Source organism: Sinocyclocheilus grahami, unplaced genomic scaffold (genome assembly GCF_001515645.1).
Source record: "Sinocyclocheilus grahami isolate Dianchi unplaced genomic scaffold, SAMN03320097.WGS_v1.1 scaffold70.1, whole genome shotgun sequence".
Classification (NCBI taxonomy): Eukaryota; Metazoa; Chordata; class Actinopteri; order Cypriniformes; family Cyprinidae; genus Sinocyclocheilus; species Sinocyclocheilus grahami.
The window spans coordinates 317,116-335,283 of NW_015505249.1; the positions used below are offsets into that span (position 1 = coordinate 317,116).

Sequence of the window (18,168 nt, forward strand, 5' to 3'; positions counted from 1 at the left end):
AAGATCTGCAAAGTTCCCCTTTAAAGCAGCATAAAACAATCAACTGAATTAATATAGGCCTACGTCTGAAAATACAATACTCTCATAAACACACAGACTGAGCAAATTTGCACCCTTTCTTCATGGAGATGCAACATCCGGATGAAAAAAGTGCACAGAGACCTTCAGGAGTCACACCCAAGCATCCATCATCATTTATAATTTATCTCCTAATAATTTCATTCGATTGAGGTTGAAGTTTCCAGTGATGTCATCATTTTCACACTCAGAAATCAAGTACAACACTGAGCGGCTGTGCCTCCATCTAGGGTTTTCAAATTTGACCAGTTTAAGCTGTTCTAATGTACATTTACTAGAGTTAGAAATTGCCAGCTGATCAGTAATCATGGGAGTGAAACCGGTCTTGCTTTTAATTATGGTTCTGCACACATGCACTGCAGGCAATGGTAAGTACTTCAGTTCAACCTTGAACCATTTAAAAATAATCTAAAATTTCCAAGATTTTGTCAGTTATGTCTTGCTGATGTGACGTGAAGTCTTAATTTAGAATTATTTATATACTATTATAGAATGTAATAATATTTTCAGTATTAATTTGAATTTGTAGTAATTATGGTGCTTTTTATTGGTTTTAGTTTTTATGTTGCTTATGTTGCATTTATTTTTCATTCCAGTATAGTCATTGTAGTACTTCAAATTAATTTTCAGTTAGTTGTTAGTTTTTAAGTTCACATTTTCATCTAATATGTATATTTTATTTCAGCTTTATTTCAATATTAAAAACTATTTTTAATCATTTTAATTTTAGTGTTAGCATTAACAATGCCGTACTGTATGTAATACAGTTGGGTAATAGAAATCTTTTTATAAATTTTAATTTTTTCATATTACGAGACTACACTCTTAAAAATAAAGGCGCTTCAAAAGGTTCTTCAAGCGATGCCATAGAAGAACCATTTTTGGTTCCATGAAGAACCATTCAGTCAAAGGTTCTTTAAAGAACCATCTCTTTCTTACCTTTTTATAATCTGAAGAACCTTCTTTTGCCACAAAGAACCTTTTGTGAAACAGAAAGGTTCTTCAGATGTTAAAGGTTCTTTCTGGAACCATTTAGACAAAAAGGTTCTTCTATGGCATCGTGAAGCACCTATATTTTTAAGAGTGTAGCTCTGTTAGCTGTAGTTTTTTTTTTTTTTTTGGCTTGATGGATTTTGTTGGCATTGAAGGAAGAATTGCTTGAACACAAATTCCCTCAGTATTAAAAAATGACCATCAAAGTCTTTTTTGCAAATGTGTCCAAGTTCTCAAAATGATTGTCTGGTGGTATGAGGTTTTTAACGGTCTTTCGTGTAGATTACAGATTCTGACTCTCTTCCGCTTCCTGAATCGTACAGCAGTATAATAATTACTCTGAACTGTTCTTCAGTATGTAAGAGTAATATGCAACACACTGCATGGCAATAACTATTTCACATTTGTATGAATTCGTATGGTCTAATTCATGTGTTTTCATCCTTACGTTTTTTTAACAGTAGTATGTTATCGTGCAGTTCACATTGTGCTAATTCATATGAAATTGTCACTTCGAAATATAGAAACACTTTGATGTTGGTAATATTCTTTCATTCAACATATGTAGCTGTTCATGTGCTAAAGCTGATTTTATTTTTCTGGTAGTCTGGTAGTAGAATGTGAACATCACTAATGATGTGTTGTGTTGGTTAAAGTTCCTAAACACCCAATACGTGACTGGTGGGTTTTTAGGCCATAATGAGAGGTCTCAACCATCGAATGAGAGCAGTACTCCAGACACGGCATCATACAATCACAAAACTGCACCCATCTCTGACACATTAAACATCTTAGAAGAGTCTGTTGTCTTCCTCAAAAGCCTGTTGGTCACACGCCTCATGCCCTTGTTCTACATCTTCATCATCCTCATTAGTTTGCCCCTGAATGCTTTGGCCTTGATGGCATTTACCTGTACGATTCGAGAGAAGAAACCAGCTGTGATCTACAAACCCAATTCCAAAAAAGTTGGGACACTGTACAAATTGTGAGTAAAAAAGGAATGGAATAATTTACAAATCTCATAAACTTATATTTTATTCACAATAGAATATAGATAACATATCAAATGTTGAAAGTGAGACATTTTGAAATGTCATGCCAAATATTGGCTCATTTTGGATTTCATGAGAGCTACACATTCCAAAAAAGTTGGGACAGGTAGCAATAAGAGGCCGGAAAAGTTAAATGTACATATAAGGAACAGCTGGAGGACCAATTTGCAACTTATTAGGTCAATTGGCAACATGATTGGGTATAAAAAGAGCCTCTCAGAGTGGCAGTGTCTCTCAGAAGTCAAGATGGGCAGAGGATCACCAATTCCCCCAATGCTGCGGCGAAAAATAGTGGAGCAATATCAGAAAGGAGTTTCTCAGAGAAAAATTGCAAAGAGTTTGAAGTTATCATCATCTACAGTGCATAATATCATCCAAAGATTCAGAGAATCTGGAACAATCTCTGTGCGTAAGGGTCAAGGCCGGAAAACCATACTGGATGCCGTGATCTTCGGGCCCTTAGACGGCACTGCATCACATACAGGAATGCTACTGTAATGGACATCACAACATGGGCTCAGGAATACTTCCAGAAAACATTGTCGGTGAACACAATCCACCGTGCCATTCGCCGTTTCCGGCTAAAACTCTATAGGTCAAAAAAGAAGTCATATCTAAACATGATCCAGAAGCGCAGGCGTTTTCTCTGGGCCAAGGCTCATTTAAAATGGACTGTGGCAAAGTGGAAAACTGTTCTGTGGTCAGACGAATCAAAATTTGAAGTTCTTTTTGGAAAACTGGGACGCCATGTCATCCGGACTAAAGAGGACAAGGACAACCCAAGTTGTTATCAGCACTCAGTTCAGAAGCCTGCATCTCTGATGGTATGGGGTTGCATGAGTGCGTGTGGCATGGGCAGCTTACACATCTGGAAAGGCACCATCAATGCTGAAAGGTATATCCAGAGGCGGACAGTAACTAAGTACATGTACTTGAGTATCGTACTTAAGTACATTTTTTTTGGAATCGGGTTTGTACATGTCTCCCCTGGCGTGTGTGGACCTGCTCTTCACCCTGCTGCTGCCTCTGAAGATCCACTACCAGCTGAACGCTTCAGATTGGGTATTTGGTGAGGCGGCGTGTCATGTGCTCAGTGCAGCTTACTACTGCTACATGTACTGCTCCATACTGCTGATGATGAGCATGAGTGTGGACAGGCTGCTGGCTGTGGTGTTTCCTATCGCTTCTTTGACCTGGAGGAGCACAAGGAAAGCCACATTCATATGCATATTAGTCTGGCTGCTGGCACTTGCAGGCATAGTACCACTTCTCACATTGAGACAAACATTCAGTTTCCAGAATCAGTGAGTCACCTGCATTGACTTGTTGGAACAAGTTCACCACAATGTCATTATCTGCCTGTTTTAACCAGCATGGAATAAAGTGTAGGTGTTCGTTGTCTCTGTATGCACACTATTAACAATATGTAGTTATTGTATTGTGTCAGAGAAGGTCTTGGAGAATGTTTTTCATAATGCATAACATATTATTTATCTTTATGAATAAAATAATAATTAATAAAACCTGCAATAGAATTTGACTGAAGCTGTTTGATCATTGATTGTACTCATGCCTTATCGATGATTCATTCATCACTAATTATTATAAAGCCGTAAGAGTTCATCGTGTTTCTACACGAACTTGAGTCCTGGCACACGTTCCTCATCCCACTTTGATAAACAGTAATAAATTATATCTTCACCAAACAGTGAGTTCTTAGTGTCAGCATGACAGGCTATTTTTATGTTTTCTCTTTTTTTACTTTGAAAAACGTCAGATGTCAATGAAAACCCAATTCTACATATTGACTTTGCTCATCATTTCTTAAAATCTACTTTGAGTAATTTTCCGATATTTAATTAAACACCTTGGTGAACAGTTATGTTGCGATTCATTTAACATGTTTGTGGTAGCAGAGACCTTAATTATTTACAGTATGTGTAAAAATAATAAAAGTATATAATAATAATAAAAATCAATCTTATTTTTTTCTTTCAAATTCTTTCTTTTTTTTGTCACATTAACAAAGTAGCTACTTTACATTCCTCTCAGTGACTATAATTGCAGATACTATGAATCTGTAATATTACTTGTAAACCTTTGATTGAAATTGACTAAATTTCTTGGTGTTGGTATTGGCACACAGACACTATGAATGTGCACATCTCTTCAGCATGTTCTAGAACTTGCTAGAAGTTCTAGAACATGTACTCTGTTCACATGTACTCTGATGTGTAGAGGCAGTTTCCCACTACACATCAATGGCTTCTAAAAGAAACAGTCATTAGCATCAAATTTCTAGATCTGCTCATTACAGGCAACATCACTTGGGCTCTTACACATTCTGTGGAGATTTGTGTCCTAACCACATGCATCAGTGTATGGTCAGAAGAGTGCAATGCTTCAGACCACAAGACCCTGAAATGCATTGAGTTATGTATTTATTGTTTTCCGTGTGTATTGTTGGCAAATGTCTACAGTATGTCAATGAAGTTTTCCTTGTGCTGTGTGTAATATTTTTCGCAGAACTACCTGTAGTAATACAATGTGTTCCACTCCATTCTTGTATATGGCTGAAAAGACAATACTCTCACAAACACATGAGTACATTTTCACCATTTTTCTTGGAAATGAAACAAACTCATAAATGAAAACAAACTATATTGTTCATCTTTTTAATACAAAGACCTTTAGAATGAACTAACTGACAACAGGCTTTAATAGGTGAGGGGATGCTTCGCAGAGCAGAAAATGTATTGAAATAGTGGTAGCGCGTCACACCTCAAACCAATCAACATCTGTTTATCTTCTCATCTCACTAACTGAAGGCTTCAGTGATGTCACCACATTTTAAAGTGCATCCTTCAATCTTCGCACATTAGCAATCACTTTCTTCAGCACAACACTGAATGGCCATATCTGTCCGTCTACAGATTCTAAAGTTTGATGATTTCAAGTTGTAAAATATTTAAAACTGACTGTTAATCGAAAATCATGGTGGACGTTCCTTCATTGACAGATCATACATTCAATGGTAAGTACATTAGTGATCTCATGATTTTCAGTTGTGACTTGCTGAAGTGCTGAAAATGAATTTACATAGCTTATTATGTAAAAGAGTGCAACAGGTATCTGTAAGTCTGGTGATCTGTAGTTGTTACAGTAAGTGAGATCTATTGTCAGATGGGTTTTTGTTTTACATTTAAGCCAGTAAATTAAAGGATTGACTGTGTTGTGTTTTGTTACAGATTTTTGGCCTCATGATGTATTTTCTATTTGGCTTTCTTAACCAGGCAAATTAGACCTTTGTAACAATGTTTAGAAGACATAATAGTGCAGTGAATTACAATAACCAAATTATACCATCCTCTGGGCCGCTGGTTGTCACGCATGAGATTGTTCTACTCTTTAAAGGTCTGCTGGTCACACGTGTCGTGCCCTCGACCTACATCTTCGTCGTGCTCCTTAGTGTACCCCTGAATGGTTTGGCGATGGTGACGTTCACCTGTAGGATCCGAGAGAAGAAACCAGCTGTGATCTACATGTCTCACCTGGCGTGTGTGGACCTGCTCTTCACCCTGCTGCTGCCTCTGAAGATCCACTACCAGCTGAACGCTTCAGATTGGGTGTTCGGTGAGGCGGCATGTTGTTTGCTTAATGCAACTTACTATGGAAACATGTACTGCTCCATACTGCTGATAATGTGCATGAGTGTGGACAGGCTGCTGGCTGTAGTGTCCTATCGCCTCTTGGACCTGGAGGAGCACAAGGAAAGCCACATTCATATGCACATTAGTCTGGCTGCTGGCACTTGCAGGCATAGTACCACTTCTCACATTGAGACAAACATTCAGTTTCCAGAATCTGTGAGTCACCTGCATTGACTTGTTGGAGGAAGATTCTTCAATGATGTTGAACTTATCTGTGTTCTTAATCCACCCCTGCATCTATTTCTTCCTGCCGCTGGTCATCATCTTAGTGAGCTACTCTACTATCAGTCTGGCTGCTGGCACTTGCAGGCATAGTACCACTTCTCACATTGAGACAAACATTCAGTTTCCAGAATCTGTGAGTCACCTGCATTGACTTGCTGGAGGAAGATTCTTCAATGATGTTGAACTTATCTGTGTTCTTAATCCACCCCTGCATCTATTTCTTCCTGCCGCTGGTCATCATCTTAGTGAGCTACTCTACTATAATTTATGTGCTCTGTGCTAAACATGATCACTCAGCAACATCATCATCTTCCTCAGATAACCGAAAGAGGGATGCGATTATGGCTACTGCTGTGCTGACTGAGTTTTGTGGTGTGCTTTGCACCATCCAGTGGCTTCCTGTTATACCACTGTGTTTGTATAGCCATGGGAAGCAATGGGTTGGATACCTATTTGGCTTACCTGTTGGCTGTGTGTTTGGGGAGCTCAAATGTTTTTCTGAACCCTCTGCTGTACTACTACGGCTCGTCTCAGTACAGACAGCAGATCCGCTCTGTGATTTGGGGCAGCAAGTCAAAGAGAGTGAACATACCATCAAACACAATCACACACACACACAAAATCCTCTCACCTAAGATGCACTGTAAAACAAATAAGTGGCCAAAATAAAAAGCATATATCACTTTAAATTCATTGCATTTGGTAGACACTTTTATTAAATGCAGCTTGCACTGCCTTCAGGGGTTTCATTAGTTAATACTCAATCTGCAGAAATGATTATTTATTCATCTACTCTCTAATAAGTGAACGTGTGAAAGAGAGATTGTAACTATACTACTGTGTTAGACAAATGTAGAATAATCAGTCATTGTTGTAATACTTTATATGTAAACAGATCTATCTATCTATCTATCTATGTCCCTGTCTCTCTGTTAATAAATAAATAAAACCTGAATTACAATTTGACTGAAGCCATGTGATCAGATTTGACTGATAGTTCTAATCTACATGCTCATAGCTGTGATTTAAAACAATCCTCTAGGTGGCGGTGTTTATCCATATGTCTACCCAATGTAAATAAACCGTACATCTTATGGTTGACAAATCTGTTGTTTAACGTAGTCTATTGTTTTACTTTGCTTATTTTTAATTTGATCATTTTAACTTTATAATTTTAACGCTGTCACAAACCTAGTAAAACAATATATACAATATTTACCACTTATTTCACAAACAGAAGCAGTCCTCTAGGTGGCGGTGTTTATTCTAAACTATGTCTAACCAAGCACCATAACCAACAGACTAGCCTATATGCCTTTAATGCAGTCTAGATCTGGTAACCAAACTACTGATTCGCTGGATTTGTCATCTTTCTGTGTAGCTTCTCTGCTGAGTGACTGGTCGTATTACTTGTCAGTAGCTGACATCGCGGAGGATTATTATTTTTTAACTCTATCGCACTCTGGTGCGGAACGCGCGTCACAAATGTCACAGCGGAGTGAAATCTTCATAAGAAAGAGGCGTACAGCGCTTCCTATGGCACCTAGTCCCGTTAGTTAAGAAAAATGAAGAGTGACTAAACAGAGCTCTTTTTTTGACATATGTCAGGTACACACAATATACATGAACAGACCGCATGAAATGTGTCACATGGCACAGCTCTTCTGAAGGGCGTGACCCAAGTAAGGTCACAGGTGAGCTCCACACCTGACTATAAAGAGCTGATTTTGATTATATTCATGACGGAAACAGTCCACGCTTCGGTAAATACAAGTAGTTCCCGTTAATTTCGCAGGAATAATGACGCACCGATTAATCTGGATGAACTTGACTAGTCAAAGTAAGAATTAGTTTTCTTGTTTATATTTAAAGAGAAGTGTCTCATCTCAAGACTTGCATATATGAAACTCGTTTATTTGATTATATATATGTTTATAAAATTTGATTTCTAGATGTTTAGTATAGTTATATTGCGGTTTACTTTTTGATTTTTGTCTGAAAAATAATCATTTGAAAATTAACCTTGTTTTTCTCATATTCGTTTAGTGTTTCTCTGACCTAAATTGATTTGACAGATATTAATGGAGCTCTAGCCCTCGATTGAATTAGCCTACTGTTGAATGTGTAGGTCACTTCTGGCACACGCGAGTGTAGGCTACTGCTGTGGTGTATATACGAAGCAGTTTATTTTAATATGTAAAAATGTATTATGTTTGTGTAACCAGTGTGTATATAAGTAGGCTGTGAGTAGATTGATTTCACATTGTATAGCTGCCTCAACTATCAAGTATGTACCCATATTTGAATAACACAATACCTGATTTGTAATGTATGCTTTGCTGCTATATATGATGTTTTATTAACAAGGTTCGGGAGGAGCGCGTCAGATACTTAGCCAAATAAACACAGGTGGAGCACACTCAACTTAATCAACACCATGATATAAATACAGCTGACTTACCTCTATCCATCGACAGTTTATCAGCATCTTGGTTCGCTCGTCTACAACCATGTCGCAAAAACAAACCTCCTCGTCTGAAGACGAATCCAACTCTCCTCCGGTCCCATCTCCGCAACCAGCCGGCCCTAAGACCACTCCTCCTCGACGTAGCACCGCAATCGAGCCCTAGGCCCCATCTCGCAGCCGCAGTACGGCTCGAGTAGCCACTCGCCTCCCAATACGCCTAGGCCTACCCTCGCCACCTCCGGCGAGAACCCCAGTCGACTCCCTGGCGTCCTCCTATCGTTCGGCCAGGCCAACGATTCCACCAATAGGAAAGTGGACCGTGTCGAGTCTGAGGCAAGCGCTGACCAAATCCGAGCCCAAACCTTCACGCAAGTTAAACAAAGCAGAATTATATGACTTGTACACAAATCTGCACCTAACTAACCTCTCTCCCGAGTCCACCCCAACCCCAAAGAAGGGCAAAAGGCAAGACAAAACCTCCATATACGCCTCGCCGGACTCCACCATCTTCTTCCTGCGCAAGGCCCAGCTCTCCGCGATTATCAATCCGTGGCGTCAGGCCGTCCGCAAGGGTGCATGCGACACTGGCCGCAGCTCAGCCTCACACCGCGGCTTCTACTCCAACAACGCCGGGGCCCGTAGCTCAAGCAAGCATTTGGCCGCCTCCGCCGCCAACCACAGCTCCGCCACACGCCACTTTCGGCTCAGACCTCATAGCCCAAGCAAGCGCTTGGCCGCACTGGTTATCGAACACCGCCCCGCTGCCTGCCCCTTCCAGCTCAGAGCCCGCGGCCCAAGCAAGCGCTTGGCCGTACTGGCCGTCACACACAGCCCCGCTGCCTGCCCCTTCCAGCTCAGAGCCCGCGGCCCAAGCAAGCGCTTGGCCGTACTGGCCGTCACACACAGCCCCGCGGCCCGCCCCTTCCAGCTCGGGGCCCGCTGCCCAAGCAAGCGCTTGGCCGTACTCACTGACAAACACAGCCCCGCCCCCAGTCCCTTTCAACTTCCTCCTCCAAGCGAAATCAGAATACTCGCTCTTCACTGCTACACCAATGCCCGCCCCATCAAACACTGTCACCTCTGAACCTCCCCAAGTGGCTCACAACATCAGAGCGCAGATATTAGCAGGTGCGGACGTCGATCTCTCTTCTCTTCTTTCCCTCCTGCCCACTTCCGACTCTCTTTGCGACACTGACTCAGAAAACACTAGTTTATTAAATGATGTTTTATTAACAAGATTTGGGAGGACAGCATCAGATACTTAGCCTAATTAACACAGGTGGAGCACACTCAAGTTAATCGACACCATTATATATACAGCTGACTTACCTCTATCCATTGACAGTTATCAGCAGCTTGGTTCGCTCGTCTACAACCATGTCGCAAAAACAAACCTCGTCTGAAGAAGAATCCAACTCTCCTCCGGTCCCATTGCCACAACAAGCCGGTCCTAAGACCACTCCTCCTCGGAGTAGCACCTCAATCGAGCCCCAGGCCCCATCTCGCAGACGCGGTTCGGCTCGAGCAGCCACTCGCCTCCCAAGACGCCTAGGCCTACCCTCGCCACCTCCAGCGAGAACCCCAGTCGACTCCCCGGCGTCCTCCTATCGCTCGGCCAGGCCAACGATTCCACCAATAGGAAAGTGGACTGTGTCTGGTCTGAGGCAAGCGGTGACCAAATCCGACATCCAACCTTCACGCAGGTTAAACAAAGCAGAATTATATGACTTGTATACAAATCTGCATCTACCTAACCTCTCTCCCGAGTCCACCCCAACCCCAAAGAAGGGCAAAAGGCAAGACAAACCTCCAGATATGCCTCACCGGACTCCACCGTCTTCCTCTCGCGCAAGGCCCAGCTCTCCGCGATTATCAAGCCGCGGTGTCAGGGCGTCAACAAGTCTGGGCCGCGCCCCGGATCCCGCCACCACAAGGGTGCATGTGACATCGGCAGCTCAGCCTTGCACCGCGGCTTCTACTCCAACAACGCCGGGGCCCGTAGCTCAAGCAAGCATTTGGCCGCCTCCGCCGCCAACCACAGCTCCGCCACACGCCACTTTCGGCTCAGACCTCATAGCCCAAGCAAGCGCTTGGCCGCACTGGTTATCGAACACCGCCCCGCTGCCTGCCCCTTCCAGCTCAGAGCCCGCGGCCCAAGCAAGCGCTTGGCCGTACTGGCCGTCACACACAGCCCCGCTGCCTGCCCCTTCCAGCTCAGAGCCCGCGGCCCAAGCAAGCGCTTGGCCGTACTGGCCGTCACACACAGCCCCGCTGCCTGCCCCTTCCAGCTCAGAGCCCGCGGCCCAAGCAAGCGCTTGGCCGTACTGGCCGTCACACACAGCCCCGCGGCCCGCCCCTTCCAGCTCGGGGCCCGCTGCCCAAGCAAGCGCTTGGCCGTACTCACTGACAAACACAGCCCCGCCCCCAGTCCCTTTCAACTTCCTCCTCCAAGCGAAATCAGAATACTCGCTCTTCACTGCTACACCAATGCCCGCCCCATCAAACACTGTCACCTCTGAACCTCCCCAAGTGGCTCACAACATCAGAGCGCAGATATTAGCAGGTGCGGACGTCGATCTCTCTTCTCTTCTTTCCCTCCTGCCCACTTCCGACTCAAACGATCAAGTAGACTGCAGGGATTTCTCAGTCACTTTAAAAAAACCCAAATCCTCTTTCGTCACGACTACTTTCTTTTTCTGAGTTTACCATTGCATTTAGTCGGTTCACTGAGATCATCTGTTCAGCCTTCCCCCACAGGCGATGCAAACTCAATGATTATCTGACAATTATAGCTGAGCTCGCATTGTCCTACGGAGGGAGCCATTTTTACACGTACCACAAGCTTTTTTCTGCAAAATGTGCAGTACGAGTCGCCCAATGGAACCAGTGCCCTTACTGGGGAGCACTCGATCCAGATCTCCACAGCCGGGTATTTTTAGACTGCAGGAACATTTCTTGTGCAATTTGTAGGTCAGACGCTCACTCCACCATGACTTGCCCACAAATCAACCCCTCTATACCCTCATGCCCTCATATTTCCTCGGTGAAATCCACCAGCTACGTCCCAAGATCCACAGCTACTGCAAACTCGGGTCCCGAACAAACAGCCCCATCAGAAGCAGGTAACAGGCAGCCATGCCTCTAATTTAACAATGGGAGATGCATCAGACAGCGCTGCCGGTTCCTTCACATCTGCGGTTTCTGTGGCGGAGCTCACGCCCGCATCGTCTGTCCAGTGTTTAAAGCTATGAATAAAAAATTACCTATCAACTCCCATGAATATTTCTCACCTGACCATCGAACTCGCTCACCACCCAGACAAAGAATTCACTAATTAACTTCTGTCTGGCCTCAGACACGGTTTTAACCCTGGTGTCAAATGCACGCTTACCCAAAATTTCATCTGCATTAATCTCCAATCCGCCCACACAGAGTCCGACATCATTGACAACTTAATCAAAAAAGAAGTCAAGTCAGGCTTTATGATCGGCCCTTTCGATGAACCCCCCTTGACATGTTATCAGAAGCCGTTTGCTGGATCTTGTCCAATAATTACGCAATGCCCCACCTTATTCACCTCCTAGACGACTTTATGGTCATTTCACCTCCCGACGCAATCCCAGCCGCCCACATCCTCACAGCCCAAAACGTTTTTCCGAGATTGGGATCCCCATCGCTCAGGAAAAAAAACATGGGTCCTGCTATGTTCATCGAGTTCCTCTGCATCAACTTTCTCCTGCCTTCACGCCTCTCCTTAGCCGCTTAATATGGATTGCAGCATGCAACCAATTTATAATAATTGCCAAACACGTTCCAGGTTCAGAAAACCAAATTGCTGACTCTGTCTCGCTTTATGTTTCAGAAATTCAGGACACTGGCTCCAGAGGCGGACCAATTCCCAACTCCGGTTAGGGTTAGGGTTAGGGTCATTATTCAGAATTAATATTCCCGTAACCCACCCATTAAAACCCCTTCTCGATGCATCGCTCGACACTATCCTCCAAGCAGTTTCTCCCAGAACCCTTCAGTCATACGTGACAGTGTGGAGATGCTTCAAGGCATTCCACCGCTCATACAACACACCGTTCCCCCGATTTTTCCCTACTTTCAATCACCTCATTCGTCTCTTTTCTTAACAGCGTTAAGGGTCTCCAAGTCGGCTCCATCAAAGGTTACCTGAGTGGCGTCCAATTTTTCCACAAGCTGATGTTCGGCGCTCCCTCGCCCAGCGAACCCAGCCCACCTGTCCCGACTCCAGACAACCCATAACGTTAGATATTCTCACAAAATGTATCTACACCCTCCGCACAGGTTACCAGCCTCTCAGTACAGCCCGCACACTCGACATCATGTTCATTCTAGGCTTTTTCGGTTTTCTTAGATGCTCGGAACTCACCATCTCTTCCAAATTCGATCCAAAAATCAACCCGACTGTCTCAGACCTAACCATACTCGATAGCGAAACAATTTCTTTCTTAATCAAACAAAGCAAGACAGACCAAGCCAAGAAAGTTCATTTTATCTATATTTTCAATCTCTCTTCTCCAATCCAACCATACCACTCCATCTTCGAGTACCTCCGCCTTAAGAATTCTCAGGCTAAATTCCCCCACGAACCACTATTTTTAGACGACTCCAAAAAACCCGTCACTCGCTTCTGGTTCCAAAAACATCTCAGATCCCTCCTGCAATTGTCGGGCGTCTCAGCAAAGAATTTCTCCAGCCATTCTTTTCGCATTGGGGTAGCAACATCAGCAGCCCAAAAAGGCCTCTCCAAGCAGCAGATCCAAACTCTAGGAAGATGGTCTTCAGAAGCTTATCAAAGCTACATCAGAACTAACCAGTTTCACATCAAAAAAGCCCAGCAAACCCTCATTGGTCATCAAACCATTTAATGTAATCGCTCCGTTTAAAACAATATATATATATATATATATTTTCCATCCTACGGTCGGCGAGGCTTACCCATCCAATGCTGTGAGTATTGAGCTCCCATCGGATGCCGGCGAGAGCCTCCCGACTAGACAACCTTACCTTTTCCATTCTACGGTCTGCGAGGCTCACCCGTTCGATGCCGTGTGCTCCCGTCGGATGTCAGCGAGAGCCTGCTGGCCGGACAACTTTACCTTTCTGTCTGCTTTCATTACTAGCAGCCGGTAGGGCCTACCCTTCCCACGCATAAGTCGCTCTCACCTGAGTACGTAGGTTCTTCTGGCTTGCCAACTAGGCAACTTCTCAAAACATCAGCCCCCTCCAGTTCTCAGTGCTTATTTTGGGGGGGTTCTTAGTCTGGCGGCTGTCCTTTGCTCAAATGCTTTTTGGGGGGTACTTTAGGTTCGGGCCATTCCCCGGACAGCACGCCAAATATGCATTACCATACTCCAGGTAATTATATGTAAGCGTGAACTCGTGAAATTGTTTTATTAACAAGGTTCGGGAGGAGCGCGTCAGATACTTAGCCTAATTAACACGGGTGGAGCGCACTCAAGTTAATCAACACCATGATATAAATACAGCTGACTTGCCTCTATCCATCTACGGTTTATCGGCATCCTTCCTCCACCCCATCTCCTCACTTCGAGTTCATACTACACTTATACGGGGGTGTACTCTAGGTTCGGGTCATTCCCGAGCTCGGAGCCCTTCCCCGGACAGCACGCCAAAATGCATTACCATACTCCAGCTAATTATATGTAAGCGTGAACTTGTGAAATAGTCTTTGCTGAGTAATAGTAGCGTAGATCACAAAGACATGTTTGTTCCTTTACAGCAGACAGATTTCATAACTTGCATGCTGATGCAGATGCCAGATCTCTGTACTAGACACTAGTTTGTAATGATTTATTTATATAAATATCTAGTATGATATCATTCAAGCACTGAAGTGATGCATGTGGAGTAAATCTGTCTCGTGTTCAAATCCTGACTCGGGGACCTTTCCCGATCCCGCCCCCTATCTCTCTCCCACTTCGCTTCCTGTCAGTTATGATCTGTCCTGTCATAATAAAGGCAAAAATGCCAAAAATAAATCTTTAAAAAAAAGTGTATGTTGTGCTAAATTTTAAACAATCTTGTCTGTCTTATCTTATTAACTGTAATGAAGCAACATGTCTAAGGTTAAATTATACAGTGACTTAACTTTAGTAGAATTTGTTCAGAAAACCTAAACCCAATGGTAAACCACTTACTTCAGATATGATGCACACCGGATGAGAAGTGCCACGCCATCATGTTCTCCTGTTCAAGGCAACAGTCTAACATCTAATCACTGAATCAAATCACCTTACAGGCAAAATGTTAGCTTCAAGAATAAAAATAAGGGTGTCAATGAGTTTTGCTGTAAAAACAGTGCAGTCTATCTGTCTATGTGAAGCAGAGACTTTTATTCAGTCCAAAGAAAGACAAGAATTGAGAAATGTCTATACACTCTTCCAGTCTAAGGTGAACTTACTTTTCTGTATCTTGCAGCCAACATTAATATTATCTTAATATTCAATGGTTGTGAGTCAAATGCAAGTCAAAAGAAATATAGTGGTGCAGATATGTTAGAACCTGGAAAACGAATTCCTATGGGGTTTTATAATGGGTTTTTTTCAGTAGAGTAAAATAAAGCCTGTGGTAAACAACTTGACAATGCGTTTGTTTTTGTCCTACAACGTAAACTGCACACATTCACAATCCAAACTGTCTTATCTAGTTACTTTTTACAAATAAATGTTACTGCTTCAAAAATTACGTTTTCAGTGTGAGTGTGTGCAGTTTACGTTTTAGATTAAAACAACACCGTAATGTCTAATTAATGTTTACCACAAGCTTTATTGTACTCATAAATTGAAAAACCCCATAGGAAAATCTAGAAGGAACCAGCAGTGTCTTACAGGTTCTGATCTCATACCTGCACCACTCTATAATTTCTCGACTGGTGAAATTAAATGGTAATTATCAAACTGTCGTCAGCAAATGAAAATTTGTGGTGGCACAGATCTATCTGTCTGTCTGTATGTCTATCATTGATTGATCTAATGTTCTTATTTTCTGTCGTTCTATCTGTCTATAGGTTCTAACAACGACAGAGGCTTTACTGGTAATGAAACTGAGTATGGAGTGTCGGTGACATCCACTGCTGTTGCTGTACTGGACAGCAAGCTCATGCAGATCTTCTTCCCAGTGGTGTACATCATCGTCTTCAGTGTGGGCTTGCCAACCAACGCTATGGCCATCTGGGTCTTCCTCTTCAGGACAAAGAAGAAACATGCCTCATCCATTTTCATGGCCAACCTCGCACTGGCCGACCTGCTGTTCGTAATCTGGATTCCCCTAAAGATCGCGTACCATTTTAATGGGAATAACTGGATCTACGGAGAAGCCCTGTGCAAAGTCCTGGTTGCCTTTTTCTATGGGAACATGTATTGTTCGACTGCTTTCATTGCATGTATTAGTGTCCAGAGGTACTGGGCCATAGTACATCCTCTTTCCCAGCAGAAAAGGAACAACAAATTGGCAACTGGTGTTGCTGTGTGTGTGTGGCTGGTTGTGTGGGTCATTACCGTGCCTCTTTATCTTTATGACCAGACCGTGATGGTCACCAACATGGATATTGTTACCTGCCATGACGTCACTCGCCCCAGCCAGTCACGCTACCCTTCTATCTACTTCCTGATTATGGGAGTTGTTGGATTCATAGTTCCCTGCATAGTATGTATAGTAGCCTACGTGCAGATGCTACGTGCCCTGAAGAGCTCGATGACAGATGCTGATATCATTCAGAAGCGAAGGAAGGCTGTCATCCTCATCGTCACGGTGCTGGTGATGTTCCTAGTGTGTTTTACCCCAAGTAACATCATGGTTATGGTGCATTACTCCCTGCTTTCTATGGGAGTACAGGACAGCGGTTACGGCTTCTATGTTACAATGCTATGCCTGGCCAGCCTCAACAGCTGCGTCGATCCATTCATATATTATTTTGTTTCAGATGAGTTCAGAGAGCATGTAAGAAACACGTTTCTTTGCCGCAGCGAACGCACAGCGCAGAGGATGCGGGTTTCTTTCAGTGCACTGAAGTATTCAAAAAGCAGTACCTACACATCAGAGTCTGGAAACACGCAGAGCAGTTCCTACTAAGAATGACAGCTGGAGAACTGTTTTACAAATCTGTGCTATGCTCTGGTGCTCTACAATACCTCTTGAAACCATATAAGCACTTGTTATTTTATTATTAAATGTTGTAAGGGCTGGAGGAACACGTTTCTGAAAGATGAGTTATTGTCGACTTTTAACGTGTAATTCAGTCAACGATTAAATATCTTTTTTTCATAATCTCACATAAATGCTTTTTTTATTTATCTTGTTAAATATGGGAATTACATCCATATTTGAAGATCTTAAGACCTTAAAAGGGCATCCAAGGATTCTCACTTTTTGGAACTACAAATTGGCCTCCTGTTTGAAATGGTCACCATGGAAATGATAAAGAGTTGTTATTATTGTGTTGCCATTACGTCATTAGTTACAGGTTGCCTCATTTTGGGTTTAAAGACCTGAAAATTATTTTGCCTGTTTGGTATAGTGGCATTTCTCAGAATTGCCTTTCAAATGACCTTTAATCCTGTTAGGTGGAAGTAGACTAGAAGTTGACTGAATAACTGAAGCTGTAATATATTTTAAGCACCTGTTACAGAAACCATTTTGCATTTATTCCTGTTTACATAAAAGTATTTTTAAAAGAATGTGAAATGTTATGTGAATCACACCAGTGACCAATTTTAGATGTGTGAATGTATTCCCAGCAAACATAACCTCGTTCAAATGTGTTCTAACGCACTAAATGCTGGAATGGTAGTCTCATTTTTATGCATAGTCTTATAAATGCTGTTTTCTTTTTGCACTCCCATGCCTCACTTAGTTTCAAAGCACATGTATAGGTTTTAATGTTGTTTTATCTGTGATGTATATTTTGTATTTGTCTCTTTTTTTTTTTTTTTTAAGAATTGTCTTAATTTATCAACAAATTTGTCTCTCGCCCATGTCTGCCTATGATTTGCTGTGTGTATGTGGCCTTGTTTTCTAAATGAGACAGACCGCGGGTAGAACATGACTGAAGTCCACAAGGCAACTTTTTAACTAGCCAAATCATAAAATTGATTTGCAGTTGTTTGACACACACACACACACACCATTTACAGTTCATTGTCCTTTTTAAATTACTGTTCACTGAAAAGACAGGCTACATAGGTCAAAAATAAAAGTTTGTGTAGCAATTAATTATTTTTGTTTTAAGTAACTACTTTAAATTATGCAAAACTAAATCCCACCAGAGCCTGTGTGCCTTGAAATCATAGTAGGTGAAATATAAAAAAGGACCTTCAAGATAAAGGCTTAGCTATTTAAACTTATAAATGTTTTTATATATATCTGATGGTGTTGACAAAATACAGACAGTTATGCAACCTTAGCGAAAAGGTAGTGTATTTTTATTTTAAATTAGCCTCAGGACAATGTAGTGTACATGTTCTGAGAGTTATTTTAGTATTATTTTTACTTTTAGTTTAAGTTTTAATATCTCCAAAAGGCTTTACTTTTATTTAGTTTAAGCAGTTTTAGGATTCTTAAACGTATTCTAGTTGCCAAGGCAACAGGTCTAATT

At 42.4% G+C, this 18,168-nt stretch overlaps 1 protein-coding gene and 1 pseudogene across 3 annotated transcripts; both read left to right on the forward strand.

Annotated features, from left to right (window-relative positions):
* The first annotated feature begins 5,437 nt into the window (after window positions 1-5,437).
* LOC107585425 (proteinase-activated receptor 1-like) lies at window positions 5,438-7,451 on the forward strand (annotated as a pseudogene).
* Window positions 7,452-7,667: 216 nt separating this feature from the next.
* LOC107585457 (proteinase-activated receptor 2-like) lies at window positions 7,668-17,741 on the forward strand. Of its 3 annotated transcripts, none has more exons than XM_016272476.1 (2): window positions 7,668-7,740; window positions 15,583-17,741. In XM_016272476.1, exons 1-2 carry the CDS (start codon window positions 7,695-7,697, stop codon window positions 16,644-16,646), a joined length of 1,110 nt encoding a protein of 369 aa, XP_016127962.1. In that variant the 5' UTR covers window positions 7,668-7,694; the 3' UTR covers window positions 16,647-17,741. The 3 variants fall into 3 exon arrangements, with proteins under 3 accessions (XP_016127962.1, XP_016127964.1, XP_016127963.1); XM_016272478.1 differs by lacking the exon at window positions 7,668-7,740 and adding an exon at window positions 7,752-7,821 and having other exon boundaries at window positions 15,583-17,740; XM_016272477.1 differs by lacking the exon at window positions 7,668-7,740 and adding an exon at window positions 7,758-7,898 and having other exon boundaries at window positions 15,583-17,739.
* The last annotated feature ends 427 nt before the right edge of the window (window positions 17,742-18,168 follow it).

What these genes read in the sequence shown, in the direction of transcription:
- LOC107585457 (XM_016272476.1), top strand. Translation starts at nt 7,695, where the DNA reads ATGAAATGTGTCACATGGCACAGCTCTTCTGAAGGGCGTGACCCAA. An exon ending in TTCTGAAGGGCGTGACCCAA is followed by an intron (nt 7,741 to 15,582) that starts GTAAGGTCACAG and finishes ATCTGTCTATAG; the next exon opens with GTTCTAACAACGACAGAGGC.